Raw genomic sequence first — 17,014 nt, 5'->3', positions numbered from 1 at the left:
TTCAATAGCAAATCTTTCATTACTAAGAACAATTCATAGATTCCTAGGCAATCTTCTGGGCCATAGTTGGCTGAGGCAGCAAATTTTGTTTCATAACAGACCACAGAGTCAAGAAGACATGTCTTCTATACCACAAAAACAATAGTTGAGTTTTATACACATGGGAATACATAAGTATGACTGCTAAACTTTGAGTAATAATACTAACCCTCAAATATGAGTCTTCTCATTTTTTGATAAAAGGATTAATGACAACAAACGTGAACACATGCACACATACTTTCATCTCACCTCTATGCAGTGACTGGCTGTATTTACAATTTGCTAACCAGAATGAAATTCACATAGGGATGGAAATACTTGAGTACCTAGATTGATTGTATGATATTGTTCCCTCAAAACTCTGCCAAAGTTCCACTCCCCACCACATCCTGTTGAGCTACAATGCCAAAGAGGAGAGTTGGGGACACAATGCATCCTGTTTGATCAGGAACAAGGTCATCAAGTTGGGGCTCAAAGGTGTCATTGTTCCACCAATCCTTTTAGAGCCAGTTGCCTTGCTTCGCCAGCACACACGTGGGAGCAACTGGAGAGCCTCTTCCAAGATGCTAGTGGTGCTGCTCACAGTGGCTCTGCTGGCCCTCAGCTCAGCTCAGAGGCCTAATGAAGGTATGCAAATTTGGTTACAAGGCTGGGGATCCTGTCTGGGGTATAGGAGACCACACAAATGTAAGGGAGACAAGAGGATTAAAGAATAAAACAAAACATGATTATAGAGTTTTTTTTTTTTATTGAGAAAAGGAAAAAAAAGTTTCAGCCTCCTCCCAGCCTCCCATTTCCCTCCCCCTACTCCCACCCTTCTCCCCCTCCCCCCACTCTTCTCACCCTCCCTCTCCAGTCCAAAGAGCAGTTGGACTATGACTGAAAAAGCATGGGATAAAACCGGACTCTCTGAACATGGCGAACAATCAGGGCTGATGAGAAGCCAAGGACAATGGCACAGGGTTTTGATCCTACATCATGTTCTGGCTTTGTGGGAGCCTAGCCAGTTTGGATGTTCACCTTCCTAGATTATAGAGTTTTTAAACCAAAGCAAAGGCCACTTGAGTCCTTATTCCATCCCAAGAGCCTGCAAGCCTTTTAAAAATTTATTTAATTTTACATTCAATTGAAATGAACATTTCAAGCGATGGAATGAAAAGGTAAGATTTGCTCTTGTAGACAAAACTATCTGGGCTCATAAAAGTATATTGAAGTTTGGGGAAATTTTGTGGCTAAGCTATGACATGACAAAAGAGACAGTTTGTAGGAGATAGCTTGTCGTAGACATAGTGGACACAGGACAAATGGAGAGAATGACACATGAAGACCATTTCTGGGAAAGGGTTAAACCATTAATTTTAACAGCAAAAGTCTTGGTGGTTCCCTTGGCTGTGGAGACCTCCTATAGAAATGTTCTTCTCCAAACTCTCGAAGTCTCATAGCATATGGCAAGAGAAGATGGCCTATACCATTGCTATTCGGATTTAAAGGCATTCCTCTGGACAACACGGTGGTGAGAGGGGAGGGTATAAATTGAGTGGCTCTTTAAGGAAAAAGATGGTGTGATAAAGTCTTTGAGATAAAATGTCGCTAGCCTCTCAGCTCATCTATTATTACTCTGTACCCACATAGAATTTGTAGTCGCCAACCGTAACACCCAAGAGAGGCAACCCGCTTCAGGATTCTCCCAAGAATTCCGTGGTGGTCAAAACCCTTACCTTCAAGTAGAGCAGCAGCAGCAAAAAGGGGCTCGAAGGCCACTGCGACCACCACAACAGTCTCAGCAGCCTCCTCTGCAGCAGTCACAACAGCCTCAGGAGCCTCTGCAGCAGTCACAACAGCCTCAGGAGCCTCTGCAGCAGTCACAACAGCCTCAGGAGCCTCTGCAGCAGTCACAACAGCCTCAGGAGCCTCTGCAGCAACAGCAGCAGCAGCAGCAGGGACAACTGCAGCAAAATAATAGGGTCCGCCCTGGAAACCGCCCCCCACGAAGAAGAAATTAGACACTTACCAAGGCCAGTTTCATCAGTAATCATTGTCAGGTGCGAGTTCTTTTCTGTTTGTTTCCATGACTCTCCTAAATTTCAATGTGTTTACAAAAAACTAAATTTACCATTTCTTAAACTTTAAACATGTTTTGAAAGTATACAGAGAGACTTGGATCTCACTTCATTTTTAATATTTAGATGTCCTGTGGTAGGAGGGAATCTGTCCTTTAAAAGCTCTAGAATTTAATTTTAATTTAAGAAACTTTGTGCCACAATTTTATTTCGGACCGTGACTGTTCATCTAACTCTGTATTGTTTTGTAGAAAGAGCAATGTTCTCTCTAAGCTCGCCTGCCTCCATGCTGAGAATCAGCAGCAGTCCATCTTATATTTCTGTCATTATTCTGTGCTTAGAACTATCTCATGTCAGACTCGGCTAAAAAAACATAAGTTTCCATGTCTGCAGGTGTGTTCACGTTTGAGCATAGAGCACAAGGGTGCATGTTCCATGACTTGCACGTGGAGTTCAGAGAACAGCCTTGGGTGTTAGTCTTCTGAACTCCAAATGCAATATATAGATACATATTAAATATAAGAATACATATAAATCTTAAAGCATGTTGTAATTTTCTACTTTTTTACAACAGCTACTACAACTAATTCAGTTGGAAAACTTATTCAAATACTTTATTTTACACAAATGACTATAATCATCTTTCATTAGTGTTATATTTTTATTGAGATCTGTATGTTATAGATGTATAAAAAATTGTAATTCTTGACAAATTCACACATCAGTTCACACACACACACACACACACACACACACACACCCATGCATGTCTTCAGTGTTGTTTGCTCTTATTTTCAACATTTTTTTAAATTTAGTTTTTTTTTTTTTTTTTTTTTTTTTTGAGGATGTAATGTATTTCATGGTGAAACTGCCACACTGTCTCTCAACTTGTAACCCGGCATTTTGGATGTTTTACTATGAAAGGACGTATTTCACAGACCAGTTTTGTAAATGTACCCTAGAATACACTCAATCACAACGAAAAGACACTCACCTGAAGAAAAATCCTACTGTTTCTCATATGGAAGAGCTGAGAGCAAATACTGTGAGAGTGCAAAGCTAAAGCAAACCCAAATCAATCAGAAACAAAGACAGGAACCAGCAGCAAAAGAAAAGAAAACAGGTTGTCACCAACTGCATTTAAAAGATTAGAAGCTTTTTTTCTTTTTTTATTTTTTTATTATTATTAAAATTTTCCGCCTCCTCCCCACCTCCTATTTTCCTCCCCCTCCCTCCACTGCCCTCCCCCTCCCTCTCCAGTCCAAAGAGCAGTCAGGGTTCCCTACCTTGTGGGAAGTCCAAGGTCCTCCCCCTTCTATCCAGGTACTTTTATAACACTTTCCTTATAAGCTTTTTTTGTCTGTTTCTTTCAGAAAGTGAATGAAAAGATCCTGAGCTAAGAAGACAATGTCCTTAGAAGATTATGACATAGGAGCAATGTAATTATATCTTTATCTTCACTCTACCAATAAAATGATGAGCATACAACTTCTGACTGCTACCTCTCTCTTTGGGTGTGGGAGAATAGAGGGCCTTGGGCTCAGTTTAAGAACACATAGGACAGGACAGGCAGTGGTGATGATGCCTTTAATCCCAGCACCCAGGAGGCAGAGGCAGGTGGATCTCTGAGTTAGAGGCCAGCCTGGTCTACAAGAGCTAGTCCCAGGACAGACTGTAAAAATAAAAATAAAAATAAAAAAAATTACAGTGAAACCTTGTCTCGAAACCCCCCTCCCCTCCAAAAAAAAAATGAACACATAGGACACTATCTCATAGATACTTCCTGTTCCCCTTCACCCTTTATTAGCTGCTGGATGAAAAAAAAAATGCAACTGGATTTTTAAGACAGAAGAAAGATTTTAAATGTTTTAAATGAATTTTCAGCTGTTTTTTTTTAAAGAAAAGTAAAAAAATACAGAATAAAAAGCGAGGAAATTTTAGAGGGAGAGAAATTTTTTAAGAGATTTTCAAAATAATTGATTTCATTTTCTCGGGATTATAATGTGTTTGATGCATGGGATTCTTAGACTCCATTAGAGTCCTGACATCTTTCTTTATGTTTGCAATATTGTCTTCATCATATAACAACTACTTTTAATAACCAGGTAGATTTCATAAATCAGATAGAAGAGTAGATTTTACTAAATAAATCTCTCATAAATTATTTTAAGTTCTACTGTCTTTGTTTTTTGTTTTGTTTTGTTTTTTATTAATTTATTCGCTCCTTTGTTTCTTGAGACATGGTCTCTATATGTAGTCCTAGCTGTCCTGGAATTTGCTGTGTAGATCAGGCTGGCCTTAAACTCAGAGAGATCCACTGTCCTCCTTAGTGGTGTTAGGATTAAGAACTGCATAATCATGCTCAGCTTCTATTTTTATTGCTAGTGCTGAACTCCCAGCATGCTAAAGCCATAGTTGTAATTATAAGTGATAATGGTATACTGTGAGAGATTAGCCAATTAGAAATTTCACACAGCTTCTGAGACACCTGTGTATTAGTTGTTTTTTTGTCTTTTTGAGTTGAAAAAAAACACCTCATGTTTTTTTTTATTATTTATTTTTCTTTTATTGAAAAAAAAATTCTGCCTCCTCCCTGCTTCCCATCCCCCCCCTTCCCCACTCCTCTCCCCCTCCCCCAACTCCTTTCCCCCTCCCTCACCAGTCTGAAGAGCAGTCTGGCTTCCCTGCCCTGTGGGAAGTCCAAGGTCCTCCCCCATCCATTCAGGTCTAGGAAGGTGAGCATCCAAACAGGCTAGGCTCCCACAAAGCCAGTTCATGCAGTAGGATCAAAACCCAGTGCCATTGTCCTTGGCTTCTCATCAGCCCTCTTTGTCCACCATGTTCAGAGAGTCCATTTTTTCCCCATGCTTTTTCAGTCCCATTCCAGCTGACCTTGGTGAGCTCCCAATAGTTCGGCCCCACTGTCTCAGTGGGTGGGTGCACCCCTCGCGGTCCTGACTTCCTTGCTAATGTTCTCCCTCCTGCTCCTCATTTGGACCTTGGGAGCTAAGTCCGGTGCTCCAATGTGGGTCTCTTTCTCTATCCCTATCCATCGCCAGATGAAGGTTCTATGGTGATATGCAAGATATTCATCAGTATGGCTATAGGATAGGGCCATTTCAGGTTCCCTCTCCTCAGCTGCCCAAGGAACTAACTGGGGACATCTCCCTGGACACCTGGGAGCCCCTCTAGAGTCAAGTCTCTTGGCAACCCTAAGATGGCTCCCTTAATTAGGATATATACTTCCCTGCTCCCATATCCACCCTTCCTGTACATTATTTGGCTACCATTCTACAGTATTTTCCTTCCTGTAGTTCCCAAATGAAAAGTCAGAGAAGATTTGCATGACCACCTTAGATCACTCTTCAGCTGGTTTGGCTCCTTGTGACAGAAAGTAAATTCTACAAGGAAGCCACTCTACCTTATTGTTTATACCTGGGCTTGGCACTTACTCGGAACTTAATAAATATTTGTTCAATACTAAAGGAATTACTTAGAGAGACTTCACAATTCTGACTAGGCTTAGAAATATTAATCATCCCCCTTTCATTACAAATTGGTGTGGTTAGTTTTTTTTTCTTCCATTTATTTATTTATTTATTATTACTTTATAAATAATACCAATCAAAATTTCCACTTCCTCCCACTTCCCTTCTGCTCCCCTTCCCCCTCCAGTCCTAAAAGAGGGCAAGGTATCCTGTCCTGTGGGAAGTCCAAGACCCTCCCCCCTCCATCCAGGCTTAGGAAGATATGCATCCAGATAGAATAGGATCTCAAAAAGTCAGTACATGCAGTAGAGACAAATACCAGTGCCATTATCATTGGCTTCTCAGTCTGCCCCAATTGTCAGTAACATTCAGAGAGTCCAGTTTGTTCCCATGCTCTTTCAGTCCCAGTCCAGTTGGATTTGGTGAGCTCCCATTTTCTCAGGAACACTTTCTCAGTGGGTGGACCAACCCCTTGTGGTCCTGACTTCCTTGCTCATATTCTCCCTTCTTCTGCTTTTTAACTGGACCTTGGGAGCTCAGTCCAGTGCTCCAATGTGGGTCTCAGTCTCTATCTCCATTCGTCACCAGATGAAAGTTCTATGGTGACATTCAAGACAGTCATCAGTCTGACTATGGGACAAGGCCAGTTCAGGTACCCTCTCCTCCACTGCCCAGGGTCCTAGCTAGGGTCATCCATGTGGAATCCTGGGAACCCCTCCAGAGCCAAGCCTCTTGCAAACTGTAAAATGGCTACCCTAATTAAGATATCTCCTTCCCTGCTCCCATATCCATCCTTCCTCCATATCCACCATCCCACTCCCCCAAGCTCTCCCCAACCCTACTCTTCTCCCTTCTCTCTCCCCCTCTCCCTTTCCCCTACCACAAACCCAACCCCATGTTCCTAACTTTTGCCTGGTGAACTTGTCTGCTTCCAAATTCCAGGAGGATCCATATATGTTTTTTATTTAATTTTTTAAAAAAAAAATTTTAATGAAAAAAAATTTTCACCTCCTCCCAGCCTCCCATTTCCCTTTCTCTCCTCTACTCCTCTCCCCCTCCCCCCACTCCTCTCCCCCTCCTTCTCCAGTCCGAAGAGCAGTAAGGGTTCCCTGCCCTGTGGAAAGCCCAAGGTCCTCCCCTCTCCATCCAGGTCCAGGATATATTTATTTCTTTGGGTTCACCTTATTACTTAGCTTTTCTAGGATCGGGAAGTATAGGCTCAATGTCCTTTGTTTATGGCTAGAATCCACTAATGAAGGAGTACATACCATATTCATATTTTGGGGCCTGGGTTATATCGGTCAGGATAGGATAGTGTTTTCTATTTCCATCTATTTGCATGCAAAATTCAAGATGTCATCGTTTTTTTACCACTGAGTAGTACTCTAATGTCTATATATTCCACACTTTCTTTATTTTATTTATTATTCCATTCTTCCATTGAGGGGCATCTAGGTTGTTTCCAGGTTCTGGCTATTAAAAATAATGCTGCTATAAACAAAGTTGAACAAATGCTTTTCTAGTATGGTTGGGCATCTCTTGGGTATATTCCCAAGAGTGGTATTGCTGGATCCTGAGCTAGGTTGACTCCCAATTTTCTGAGAAACTGCCACACTGATTTCCAAAGTGGTTGCACAAGTTTGCAAATCCACCAGCAGTGGATGAGTGTGCCCCTTACTCCACATCCTCTCCAGCATAGGCTATCATTGGTGCTTTGACTTTAGCCATTCTGAGAGGTGTAAGATGGTATCTCAAAGTTGTTTTGATTTGCATTTCCCTGATTGCTAAGGAAATTGAACATGTCCTTAAGTATCTCTTGGCCATTTGAAATTCTTCTCTTGAGAATTCTCTGTTCAGTTCAGTACCCCATTTTTAATTGAGTTATTTAGAATTTTAATATCTAATTTCTTGAGTTCTTTATATATTTTAGAGATCAGACCTTTGTCTGATGTGGAGTTGGTGAAGATCTTCTCCTATTCAGTAGGATGCCTTTTTATCTTAATAACTGTGTCCTTTGCTTTACAGAAGCTCTTCAGGTTTAGGAGGTCCCATTTATTCACTGTTGCTCTTATTTTCTGTGCTGCTGGGGTTATATGTAGGAAGTGGTCTCCCATGCCCATGTAATGCAGACTACTTCCCACATTCTCTTCTGTCAGCTTTAGTGTGATGAGATTTATATTGAGGTCTTTAATCCATTTAGACTTGAGTTTTGTGCATGGTGATAGATATGGATCTATTTTCATTGTTCTACAGGTTGACATCCAGTTATGCCAGCACCATTTGTTAAAGATGCTTTCTTTCTTCCATTGTATAATTTTAGCTTATTTGTCAAAATTCAGGTGTTCATAGATTTGTGGGCTAATATCTGGGTCTTCAATGAGATTCCGTTGATCAACATCTCTGTTTTTATGCCAATGCCAAGCTGTTGTCATTACTGTAGCAATAGAGTTTGAAGTCAGGGATGGTAATGGCTCTGTGAGTTCTTTTATTTTATAGGATTGTTTTGGCTATCCTGGGTTTTTTGTTTTTCCATATAAAGTTGATTATTGTTCTCTCAAGGTCTGTGAAGAAGTTTGTTGGAATTTTAATGGGGATTGTATTGAATTTATAGATTGCCTTTGGTAGAATTGCCATTTTTACTATGTTGATCCTACCCATCTAAGAGCATGGGAGATCTTTTCACTTTCTGGTGTCTTCTTCAATTTCTTTCTTCAATGCCTTGAAGTTCTTGTCAAATAGATCTTTCACTTCCTTGGTTATTGTTACCCCCAAGATACTTTATGCTATTTGTGACTATAGTGAAAGGTGATGTTTCTCTGATTTCTCTCTTAGCTTCTTTATCCTTTATGTATAGGAGGGCTACTGATATTTTTGAGTTGACCTTGTATCCTGCCACATCACTGAGGGTATTTATCAGCATTAGGAGTTCTCTGGTAGAGTTTTTGGGGTTGGTTATGCACACTCTTATATCATTTGCAAATAATGAAAGTTTGACTTCTTTGTTTCCAACTTGAATCCCCTTAACCTCCTTATGTTGCCTTATCGCTATTGCTAAAACTTCAAGTACTATGTTGAAGAGATATGGAGAGAGTGGACAGCCTTGTCTTCTTCTTGATTTTAGTGGAATCACTTTGAGTTTCTCTCCATTTAATTTGATGTTAGCTGTTGGCTTCCTGTATATTGCTTTTATTATATTTAGATATGATACTTGTATCTCTAATCTCTCCAAGACCTTTATCATAAAAAGGTGTTGAATTTTGTCAAATGCTTTTTTAGTATCTATTTAAGTGATCTTCTGTTTTTTTTTTCCAGTTTACTTATATGATGGATTACATTGATATGTTGAAACAGCCCTGCATCTCTGGGATGAATCCCAATTGATCATAATGATTTTTTATGTGTTCTTGGATTCTGTTTTCCAGCATTTTACTGAGAATTTTTTCATCGGTGTTCAGGAGTGAGATCGGTCGATAATTCTCTTTCTTGGTTGAGTCTTTGTGTGACTGTAGCTTCATAAAAAGAGTTTGGCTATAACTCTTCTGTTTTATTATTTGGAACACATTAAGGAGTATAGGAATTAACTCTTCTTGGAAGTTCTTGTAGAATTATGTACTACAACCATCTGGCCCTGGGAGTTTCTGGTGGTGACTCAATGGCTTCTCTCTAACTCTACCCTTCTTTCTCCTATCATTTAGTTTAGTTTTCCCTGCGTAGCTAATTTATGGACTCCTATAGGTCTAAAGCAATTTCTTTATTCATTAATGATAATCATAGCATACAGAGGGAAATCTCACAACACCTTCCCTTTTCTGTTTAAATAAGAAAGGTTTTTAACTTTAACATAGTAAAATTACATATAACAGAACAGGTATCAAGCAAAAATTACAGTTACAGTATTTATATCTACTCCATTTTTAATCCTAAGAAAAACTATAATTATAACTATACATTTCTCAACTTAATCAAAAACTCCAGAAGGATATAATATTACCTAAGTAAACACAAAGTGCATTGTAAGCAACTCCAAAACTCTAGAATTGACAGAGACACTTCACTGCCTGGAAAGTAACCCAAAGGGTTTCTTTACTTTTGGGGCATCTATCTTCAGCCTACAGGTCCATAGTATCCAACAGATTTTTCCATGAAGCAGGAAATTTCAAAGACTGTTGTGCTTATATTGTCAGTTTGTCAGTCTCTTTCTTCTGTGTCTTACAGAATGTCTGGCAGATTCTTTAATGAAGCAGGAACCCCAAAGGATCTTCTCACCTTTAGACAAGCTCAGCAGTCATTTCTCTGCATGCCCTGCATGTCCGGTTTATAGCATTCCAGGCAAATGCAGTTTTTTACCCAAATGGCTATCAATCTCCATGAAAAACCTCTTTGATGCCTATCTTCTTCTTGCAGTATATTTGTGTTGCCAGGAGCAGATGTGTCTCATTGTCATGAAAAGTACTAAGTTCTTAAAATATTTTAAATGATATATCTTTTGTCTTTGAAAGGTATGAAGAATGCCTATTCATCTGAAATACATCCCTGTACAATGAGAAAAATCTAACTGACATCACTACATGCTTGACTATTATAGATGGTTATTTATTAACCTGTACTTCTTAATTACACATTACATTTTTAAAAGAGCTGAACAGTCAAAACCTTAATCAAGAGCAGAAATATACATATATATATAGTATAACAAAATTTATCTTTAATTTGTATCACTAAACGAAGATCCATAAAAATACAAATCTCTATAGCATATCCCTGTTTAAATGTAAAAGCCTTCTACAATATACAACATCCGTTCATGATAAAGGTCTTAGAAAGATCAGAAATACAAATATAAATGCAATATACAGCAAGCTATCAGCCAACATCAAACTAAATGGAGAAAAACTAACAGCAATCCCACTCAAATCAGGAACAAGACAAGGTTCTCTCCATATCTATTCAATAGAGTTCTTAAGGTTCTAACTAAAGCAATAATACAAAAAAAAAGGAGACCAAGGAAATACAAATCAGAAAAGAAGTTAAACTCTCACTATTTGCATAAGTGACCCCCCAAATTTTATTCGCATAAAAACAGACAGCAGAACCAATGGAACTGAATCGAAGACCCAGATATTAATTCACACAAAACAAACACCTGATTTTTAACAAAGAAGCAAAAAAAAAATATAAAACAAAAAAGAAAGGATATTCAATAGATGGTGCTGAAATAACTGGATATCAACATGTAGAAGAAATAAAATAGATCCATATCTATCTCTATGCTTAAAACGCAAGACCAAATGCACCAAAGGCCTGAACATAAAGCCAACCACACTGAACCTCATAGAAGAGAAAATGGGAAGTACACTTGAATGCACTGGCACAAGAAGTCACTTCCTAAATATAACCCCAGTAACCAGACATTGAGGGAAACAATTAATAAATGGGACCTCCTGAAACTAAGAAGCTTTTGTAAAGCAAGGTATGTGATCAACAAGACAAAATAGCAGCCTACAGAATGGTAGATCTTCACCAACCACACATTAGACAGAGGACTGATCTTCGAAATATACAAAGAACTCAGGAAATTGGCCATCAAAAGAACAAATAATCCAATACAAAATGGGTTACAGCCCTAAAGTATAATATATTATAGAAAAATAATGTGTGAAGGCACATCAATAATCTAAGAAAATGAAATTGATTATTTTGGAAATGATATATCTATTTGTAAACACCCTTGAAAATTATTCTGTATTTTCTATTTTTAAAGTACAGGAATATTTATTGAAGTTTTATGACATATGTATGTGGCATATATATGTATATACCATATGCATATACAAATTGTATTTTTCATAGAAGATGACAATTGTGGATATAATGGAATTGTCTTCATCTGTCAGCTGGATTGCGGACACAGGAAGAGAGAACGGTAGAAGCATCTAAGCCATATGGTCCTGGGTAGTTAAAAATTGTGTATAAAGTATTCAGGTTTCAGACTAACATGCTTTGGGATAAAGCTTTTGTACCCTATAAAGAGTTGCCATTTGTATTGGTTTGATAAAAACCTGATTGGCCAGTTGCGAGGTAGTAAGTATAGGTGGGGCAACTTGACTAAGTGTATTCTGGGAATGTTGAAAGGAGGGTATTTGTTTGTTCCCAGTTCTCAGCCCTGAAATCATTACACAGAAACTTATTAATTAAATCACTGCTTGGCCAATTACTTAAGCATATTTCTACTAGCTCTTACATCTAGCATTAACCCATTTCCAGTATTTTATATTTTACCACGAGGTTTGTGGCCTACTGGCAAATTTCAGCATCTATCTCTGGCAGGGCTACATGGTTTCTCTCTGACTCTGCCTTCCTTCTCCCAGCATTCAGTTTAGCTTTCCCCTGACTAGCTCTGTTCTACCCTATCAACAGGACAAGGCAGTTACTTTATTTACCAATGGTAGTCACAGCATACAGAGGAAGAATTCCACATCATGGGAAGAGGAAAAGCAATGATTCAGTCACTAGCCATATACAGAGGTAGCAAGATGAGAATGCTGCACTGATTAAAGTTACCAAGACACATGGCTAAACATAGAAAGAATTATGGGTTAATTTAAGTTGTGAGAGGACTAAACAAATAGGCTAAACAATTAATTTATAATTAATACAGGTTATGTGTCTTTCTTTGGGACTAAATGATGAGGGACTAGGTGGGACAAAAATTTCTATCTATACTAACCTACAGCCAAAAATAGAGACAAGAGTCAGAAATTGCATAATTGAGATTTTATTGGTTCTAAGAAGATAAAATGTGATCACATTATTCCCGTTGAACAATGCAGCAAAGTCATTATCTTCTTACTAATTTTCTGAAAGAAACAAACACAAAAGAAAGTTATAGGAAAGTATAATAAGATGAAGTTTCTTTATCCATTACTAGCAATGTAAATGATGTAGATAGAAAATATATTTTATTGCATATATTGCTTTAGTCTGAAAGCATTCCATCATAAACTGGTGATTATGACATATACCTATAATCAGAGAACTTGAGGAAAGAAAGAAGACGATCAGGAATTCAAGAGCATACAGGGCCACAGAGCAAGTTTGGAGCCAGCCTGGGCTATACTAATGATGTCTCAGAAAAATCATGCAAATTATAAGACATATATAGAAAGATGGTTACAGAGACTCATCCTACACTAGTAAAATATTGAAACCACCTTGAAAATTCACTGACAAGCTATTAGCTAATCTAAAATAAAATTTTAATTAATACAAGTATAATGTGCAGATATAAAAAATAATAAAAATCTGTCTGTGTGTATGTGTTTCTAATTGAGTGTTGATGAATTAGTGAAAGCCTTTAATGATGGTGGTACTGAGGAGAGATGATCACATATACTTATAAGATTTAATTTTGTCAAATGCGTTTTTCGCATCTAATGAAATGATCATATGTTTTTTTTCTTTCAGTTTATTTATATGATGGATTACATTGATAGATTTTTGTATGTTGAACCAGCCCTGCATCTCTGGCATGAAGACTACTTGATCATAATGGATAATTTTTTAATGTATTCTTGGATTCTGTTTGCCAGAGTTTTATTGAGAATTTTTGCATCTATGTTCATGATTGAGATTGGTCTGTAATTCTCTTTCTTGATTGGATCTTTGTGTGGTTTTGGAATCAGGGTGAATGTAGCTTCATAAAAAAAGGTTGGCAATGACTCTTCTGATTCTATTATGTGAAACACATTAAGGACTATAGGTATCAGCTCTTCTGGGAAGTTCTGATAGAATTCTACATTAATGCCATCAGGGCCTGGACTTTTTTTGGTTGGGAGGTTTTTTATGACAGCTTCTATTTCCTCATGACTTATAGGACTATTTAAATTGTTCACCTGGTCTTGATTTAATTTTGGTAAATGGTAATTATCTAAAAACAACTCCAAATATGTCCTATAATACTAAAAAAGCATTTGTTCAACTATGTTCATAGCAGCATTATTTGTAATAACCAGAACCTGGAAACAACCTAGATGCCCCTCAATGGAAGAATGGATAAAGAAAATGTGAAATATACACGCATTAGAGTACTACTTAGTGGTAAAAACAATGACATCTTGAATTTTGCATGCAAATGGATGGAAATAGAAAACACTACCCTGAGTGAGGTAACCCAGACCCAAAAAGATGAATATGGTATGTGCTCACTCAGAAGTGGATTCTAGCCATAAATAAAAGACATTGAGCCTATAATTCATGATCCTTAAGAAGCTAAATAAGAAGGTGAACCCAAAGAAAAACATATAGTTATCCTCCTGGATATTGGAAGTAGACAAGATTACCAGGTATAAATTGGGAGCTTGGGGGTAGGGGTGGGATAGGGGTAAGGGGAGATGGGGAGAGAGAAGGAAGAAGGGAACGATGGGGAGAGCTTGGGGGAATGGGATTGTTGGGATGGAGGAAGGGTGAATATGGGAGCAGGGAAGTAGATATCTTAATTAAGGGAGCCATTTTAGAGTTGGCAAGATACGTGATTCTAGAGGAGTTTCCAGGTGTCCAAGGAGATGTCCCCAGCTTGTTCCTTGAGCAACTGAGGAGAGGGCTCCTGAACTGTCCTTAACCTATAGTCAAATTGATGAATATCTTGCATATCACCATAGAACCTTCATCTGGCAATGGATGGAGACAGAGACAGAGACCCACATTGGAGCAATGAACTGAGCTTTTAAGGTCCAAATGAGGAGTAGGAGAAGGGAGAACATGAGCAAGGAAGTCAGGACTGCAAGGGGTGCACCCACCCACTGAGACGGTGGAGCTCATCTAATGGGAGCTCACCAAGGCCAGGTGGACTGTGACTAATAGAGCATGTGATCAAACTGGACTCTCTGAATGTGGCTGACAATGAGGGCTGACTGAGAAGCCAAGGACAATGGCACTGGGTTCTGATTCTACTGCATGTACTGGCTTTATGGGAACCTAGTCTGTTTGGATATTCACCTTCCTAGATTTGGATGAAAGGAGAAGGACCTTGGACTTCCCTAGGTCAGGGAACCCTGACTGCTCTTTGGACTAAAGAGAGAGGAAGAGGGGGAGGGTGGAGAGGGGTAAGGAGTAAGGGAAGGGAAATAGGAGGAGAGAAGGGGGTAGAATTTTTTAAAAATAAAAAAAGATTTAACTTGATGTCTTGATTTCTAGTAAATTTTTATATTTTGGGTATATGCTAATATGAATATATTCTAAAACTGAAGGTAACATTTAAGAGCATTGCATTAAGATTCCATGTACCAGAGAAGCAAGTAGTGAGCAGGTAGAGATGCTGACATGAGCAAGGAGGCAGCAGAATTTAAGGAGAACATTGCTCTTTTTTCCAAAACCAACGTATACTCATGTACATTGCTCCTAACGATCACAAAACTTGAGGAATAAACGAAGCATAAATCATCTTCTAATACCACCACAAAATATCCAAGTAGTACTGAGAACACAAACCATGTAATATTTTTTTAAAGTTGAGTTATTGAATGTTGTGAATGCAAAACTGTAGGAATATGGTTTTTCATCAAAAGTAACACAAATCCTACCTGACAATGTACCTTTGCTTACTGAGGACGCTGTTCCTGGGGAGGTCCTTGTGGTCTGCCTCCTTGTTGGGGTGAACCTTGCTGATTTCCTTGCTGAGGGCCTTGGTGCTGCTGTTGGCCTCCTTGTTGGGGTGGGCCTTGCTGGTTTCCTTGCTGAGGGCGTTGGTTCTGCTGTTGGCCTCCTTGTTGGGGTGGGCCTTGCTGGTTTCCTTGCTGAGGGTGTTGGTTCTGCTGTTGGCCTCCTTGTTGGGGTGGGCCCTGCTGGTTTCCTCGCTGAGGGCGTTGGTTCTGCTGTTGGCCTCCTTGTTGGGGTGGGCCTTGCTGGTTTCCTTGCTGAGGGCGTTGGTTCTGCTGTTGGCCTCCTTGTTGTTGTGGGCCTTGCTGGTTTCCTTGCTGAGGGCGTTGGTTCTGCTGTTGGCCTCCTTGTTGGGGTGGGCCCTGCTTCTTTCCTTGCTGAGGGCCTTGGTTCTGCTGTTGGCCTCCTTGTTGGGGTCTTCCTGGCTGAGGGCCTTGTTTCTGCTGTTGACCTCCCTGTTGGGGTGGGCCTTGCTGGTTTCCTGGCTGAGGGCGTTGGTTCTGCTGTTGGCCTCCTTGTTGTTGTGGGCCTTGCTGGTTTCCTTGCTGAGGGCGTTGGTTCTGCTGTTGGCCTCCTTGTTGGGGTGGGCCCTGCTTCTTTCCTTGCTGAGGGCCTTGGTTCTGCTGTTGGCCTCCTTGTTGGGGTCTTCCTGGCTGAGGGCCTTGTTTCTGCTGTTGACCTCCCTGTTGGGGTGGGCCTTGCTGGTGTCCTGGCTGAGGGCCTTGGTTCTGCTGTTGGCCTCCTTGTTGGGGTCTTCCTGGCTGAGGGCCTTGTTTCTGCTGTTGACCTCCCTGTTGGGGTGGGCCTTGCTGGTGTCCTGGCTGAGGGCCTTGGTTCTGCTGTTGGCCTCCTTGTTGGGGTGGCCCTTGCTGGGGTGGGCCTTGCTTAAGACTGAAACCTTGGTTGGGAGAGAGACCTTGGGGGAATGCTGCAACAAAGTATCCATGATTAGGTTTTGAGATGCAGACTAAAGATTATTTTTGGTACATAGCAAAAAAAGAGAAATTTCATGATGAGATAAATGTCCTTTTTCCTTTAATTAAGAACTCGATGGCTATTACACAGTTCCTTTTAACAATTTGCCAATTGTCATCATAATCTCTCCCACTTACTTTTTAAAGAAATTTTTCCTTAATCTATGTATTGATGGTATCAAACATCATATCTTGATGCTTGGAACTAGTATTAGAAATCTCAAACAACTAGTTTTCTAGGCATTGTCTCCATGGTCAAGAGAGAAGCAAAATTATAGGATTTTCAAATTGGTTATTTGACTATCTTACCCCAAAATGGCCCTACATTCTTTCTTCTGTTCTACATTCTCTGAGGCAAGATGACTGTTGTCCACTGACTACTTCATTAAAGGATATTCACAGCTGGATTTTTTTCCCTTTGTGAGCTTTCCTGGTTTATTCTTCATAACACAGAAAGGTGAATCTAGACATCTATCTAACCTTTTCATCGTTCATATACTTAACCAAGTTTCTATTGTACATGATGGTATCCATATCCTTGGTTTGGGATGAGGATTGAAATGCATTTCCTTGGTACTGATGCTACAGTCCTGTCTTTTTGCTAGTCTTCTTCTCTCTCCCTGCATCATTCTGGAGTGACATATGATCTGCTACCGACAAGCAGATTCACTGAACAAGCTGTCATGCTTTCTTACCTTCACTGACACGCTGAACAGAGTTCAGGGCCAGCAAGGCCGCTGTGAACAGGACGACTAGCATCTTGGAGTCTGGAGTTTCTTTCAAGTCTGTGCTGCAT

The 17,014-nt window shown here is 39.6% G+C and overlaps 2 protein-coding genes across 4 annotated transcripts; one reads left to right on the top strand and one right to left on the bottom strand.

Moving 5' to 3' along the window:
* Positions 1 to 581: 581 nt before the first annotated feature.
* LOC121465465 (gliadoralin-A-like) lies at positions 582 to 3,590 on the top strand. The gene is made up of 3 exons (XM_041678703.1): positions 582 to 669; positions 1,675 to 2,084; positions 3,476 to 3,590. Exons 1-2 carry the CDS (start codon positions 606 to 608, stop codon positions 2,043 to 2,045), a joined length of 435 nt encoding a protein of 144 aa, XP_041534637.1. The 5' UTR covers positions 582 to 605; the 3' UTR covers positions 2,046 to 2,084; positions 3,476 to 3,590.
* An 8,759-nt stretch (positions 3,591 to 12,349) lies between these two features.
* On the bottom strand, positions 12,350 to 17,014 carry LOC121440232 (acidic proline-rich protein HP43A-like). 3 transcript variants are annotated; one of them, XM_041640992.1, is made up of 4 exons: positions 16,914 to 17,014; positions 16,092 to 16,172; positions 15,169 to 15,983; positions 12,350 to 12,447 (listed from the first exon to the last, which is right to left on the bottom strand). In XM_041640992.1, the coding sequence occupies exons 1-3, from the start codon at positions 16,975 to 16,977 to the stop codon at positions 15,187 to 15,189; spliced, it is 942 nt and encodes a 313-aa protein (XP_041496926.1). In that variant the 5' UTR covers positions 16,978 to 17,014; the 3' UTR covers positions 12,350 to 12,447; positions 15,169 to 15,186. The 3 variants fall into 3 exon arrangements, with proteins under 3 accessions (XP_041496926.1, XP_041496909.1, XP_041496917.1); XM_041640975.1 differs by having other exon boundaries at positions 15,169 to 16,172; XM_041640983.1 differs by having other exon boundaries at positions 15,181 to 16,172.

This window comes from Microtus oregoni, unplaced genomic scaffold (assembly GCF_018167655.1).
Source record: "Microtus oregoni isolate MIOR12 unplaced genomic scaffold, Mior012 000002F_ref0000024, whole genome shotgun sequence".
NCBI lineage: Eukaryota > Metazoa > Chordata > Mammalia > Rodentia > Cricetidae > Microtus > Microtus oregoni.
This window is presented reverse-complemented; position numbering and strand designations above follow the sequence as displayed.

Excerpts from the sequence above, each read along its gene's own strand:
- LOC121465465 (XM_041678703.1), top strand. The coding sequence starts at position 606 with ATGCTAGTGGTGCTGCTCACAGTGGCTCTGCTGGCCCTCAGCTCAGCT. Across the intron at positions 670-1,674 it reads AGCTCAGAGGCCTAATGAAG|AATTTGTAGTCGCCAACCGT; the intron begins GTATGCAAATTT and ends GTACCCACATAG.
- LOC121440232 (XM_041640975.1), bottom strand. The coding sequence starts at position 16,977 with ATGCTAGTCGTCCTGTTCACAGCGGCCTTGCTGGCCCTGAACTCTGTT. Across the intron at positions 16,173-16,913 it reads TGTTCAGCGTGTCAGTGAAG|CATTCCCCCAAGGTCTCTCT; the intron begins GTAAGAAAGCAT and ends ACTTTGTTGCAG.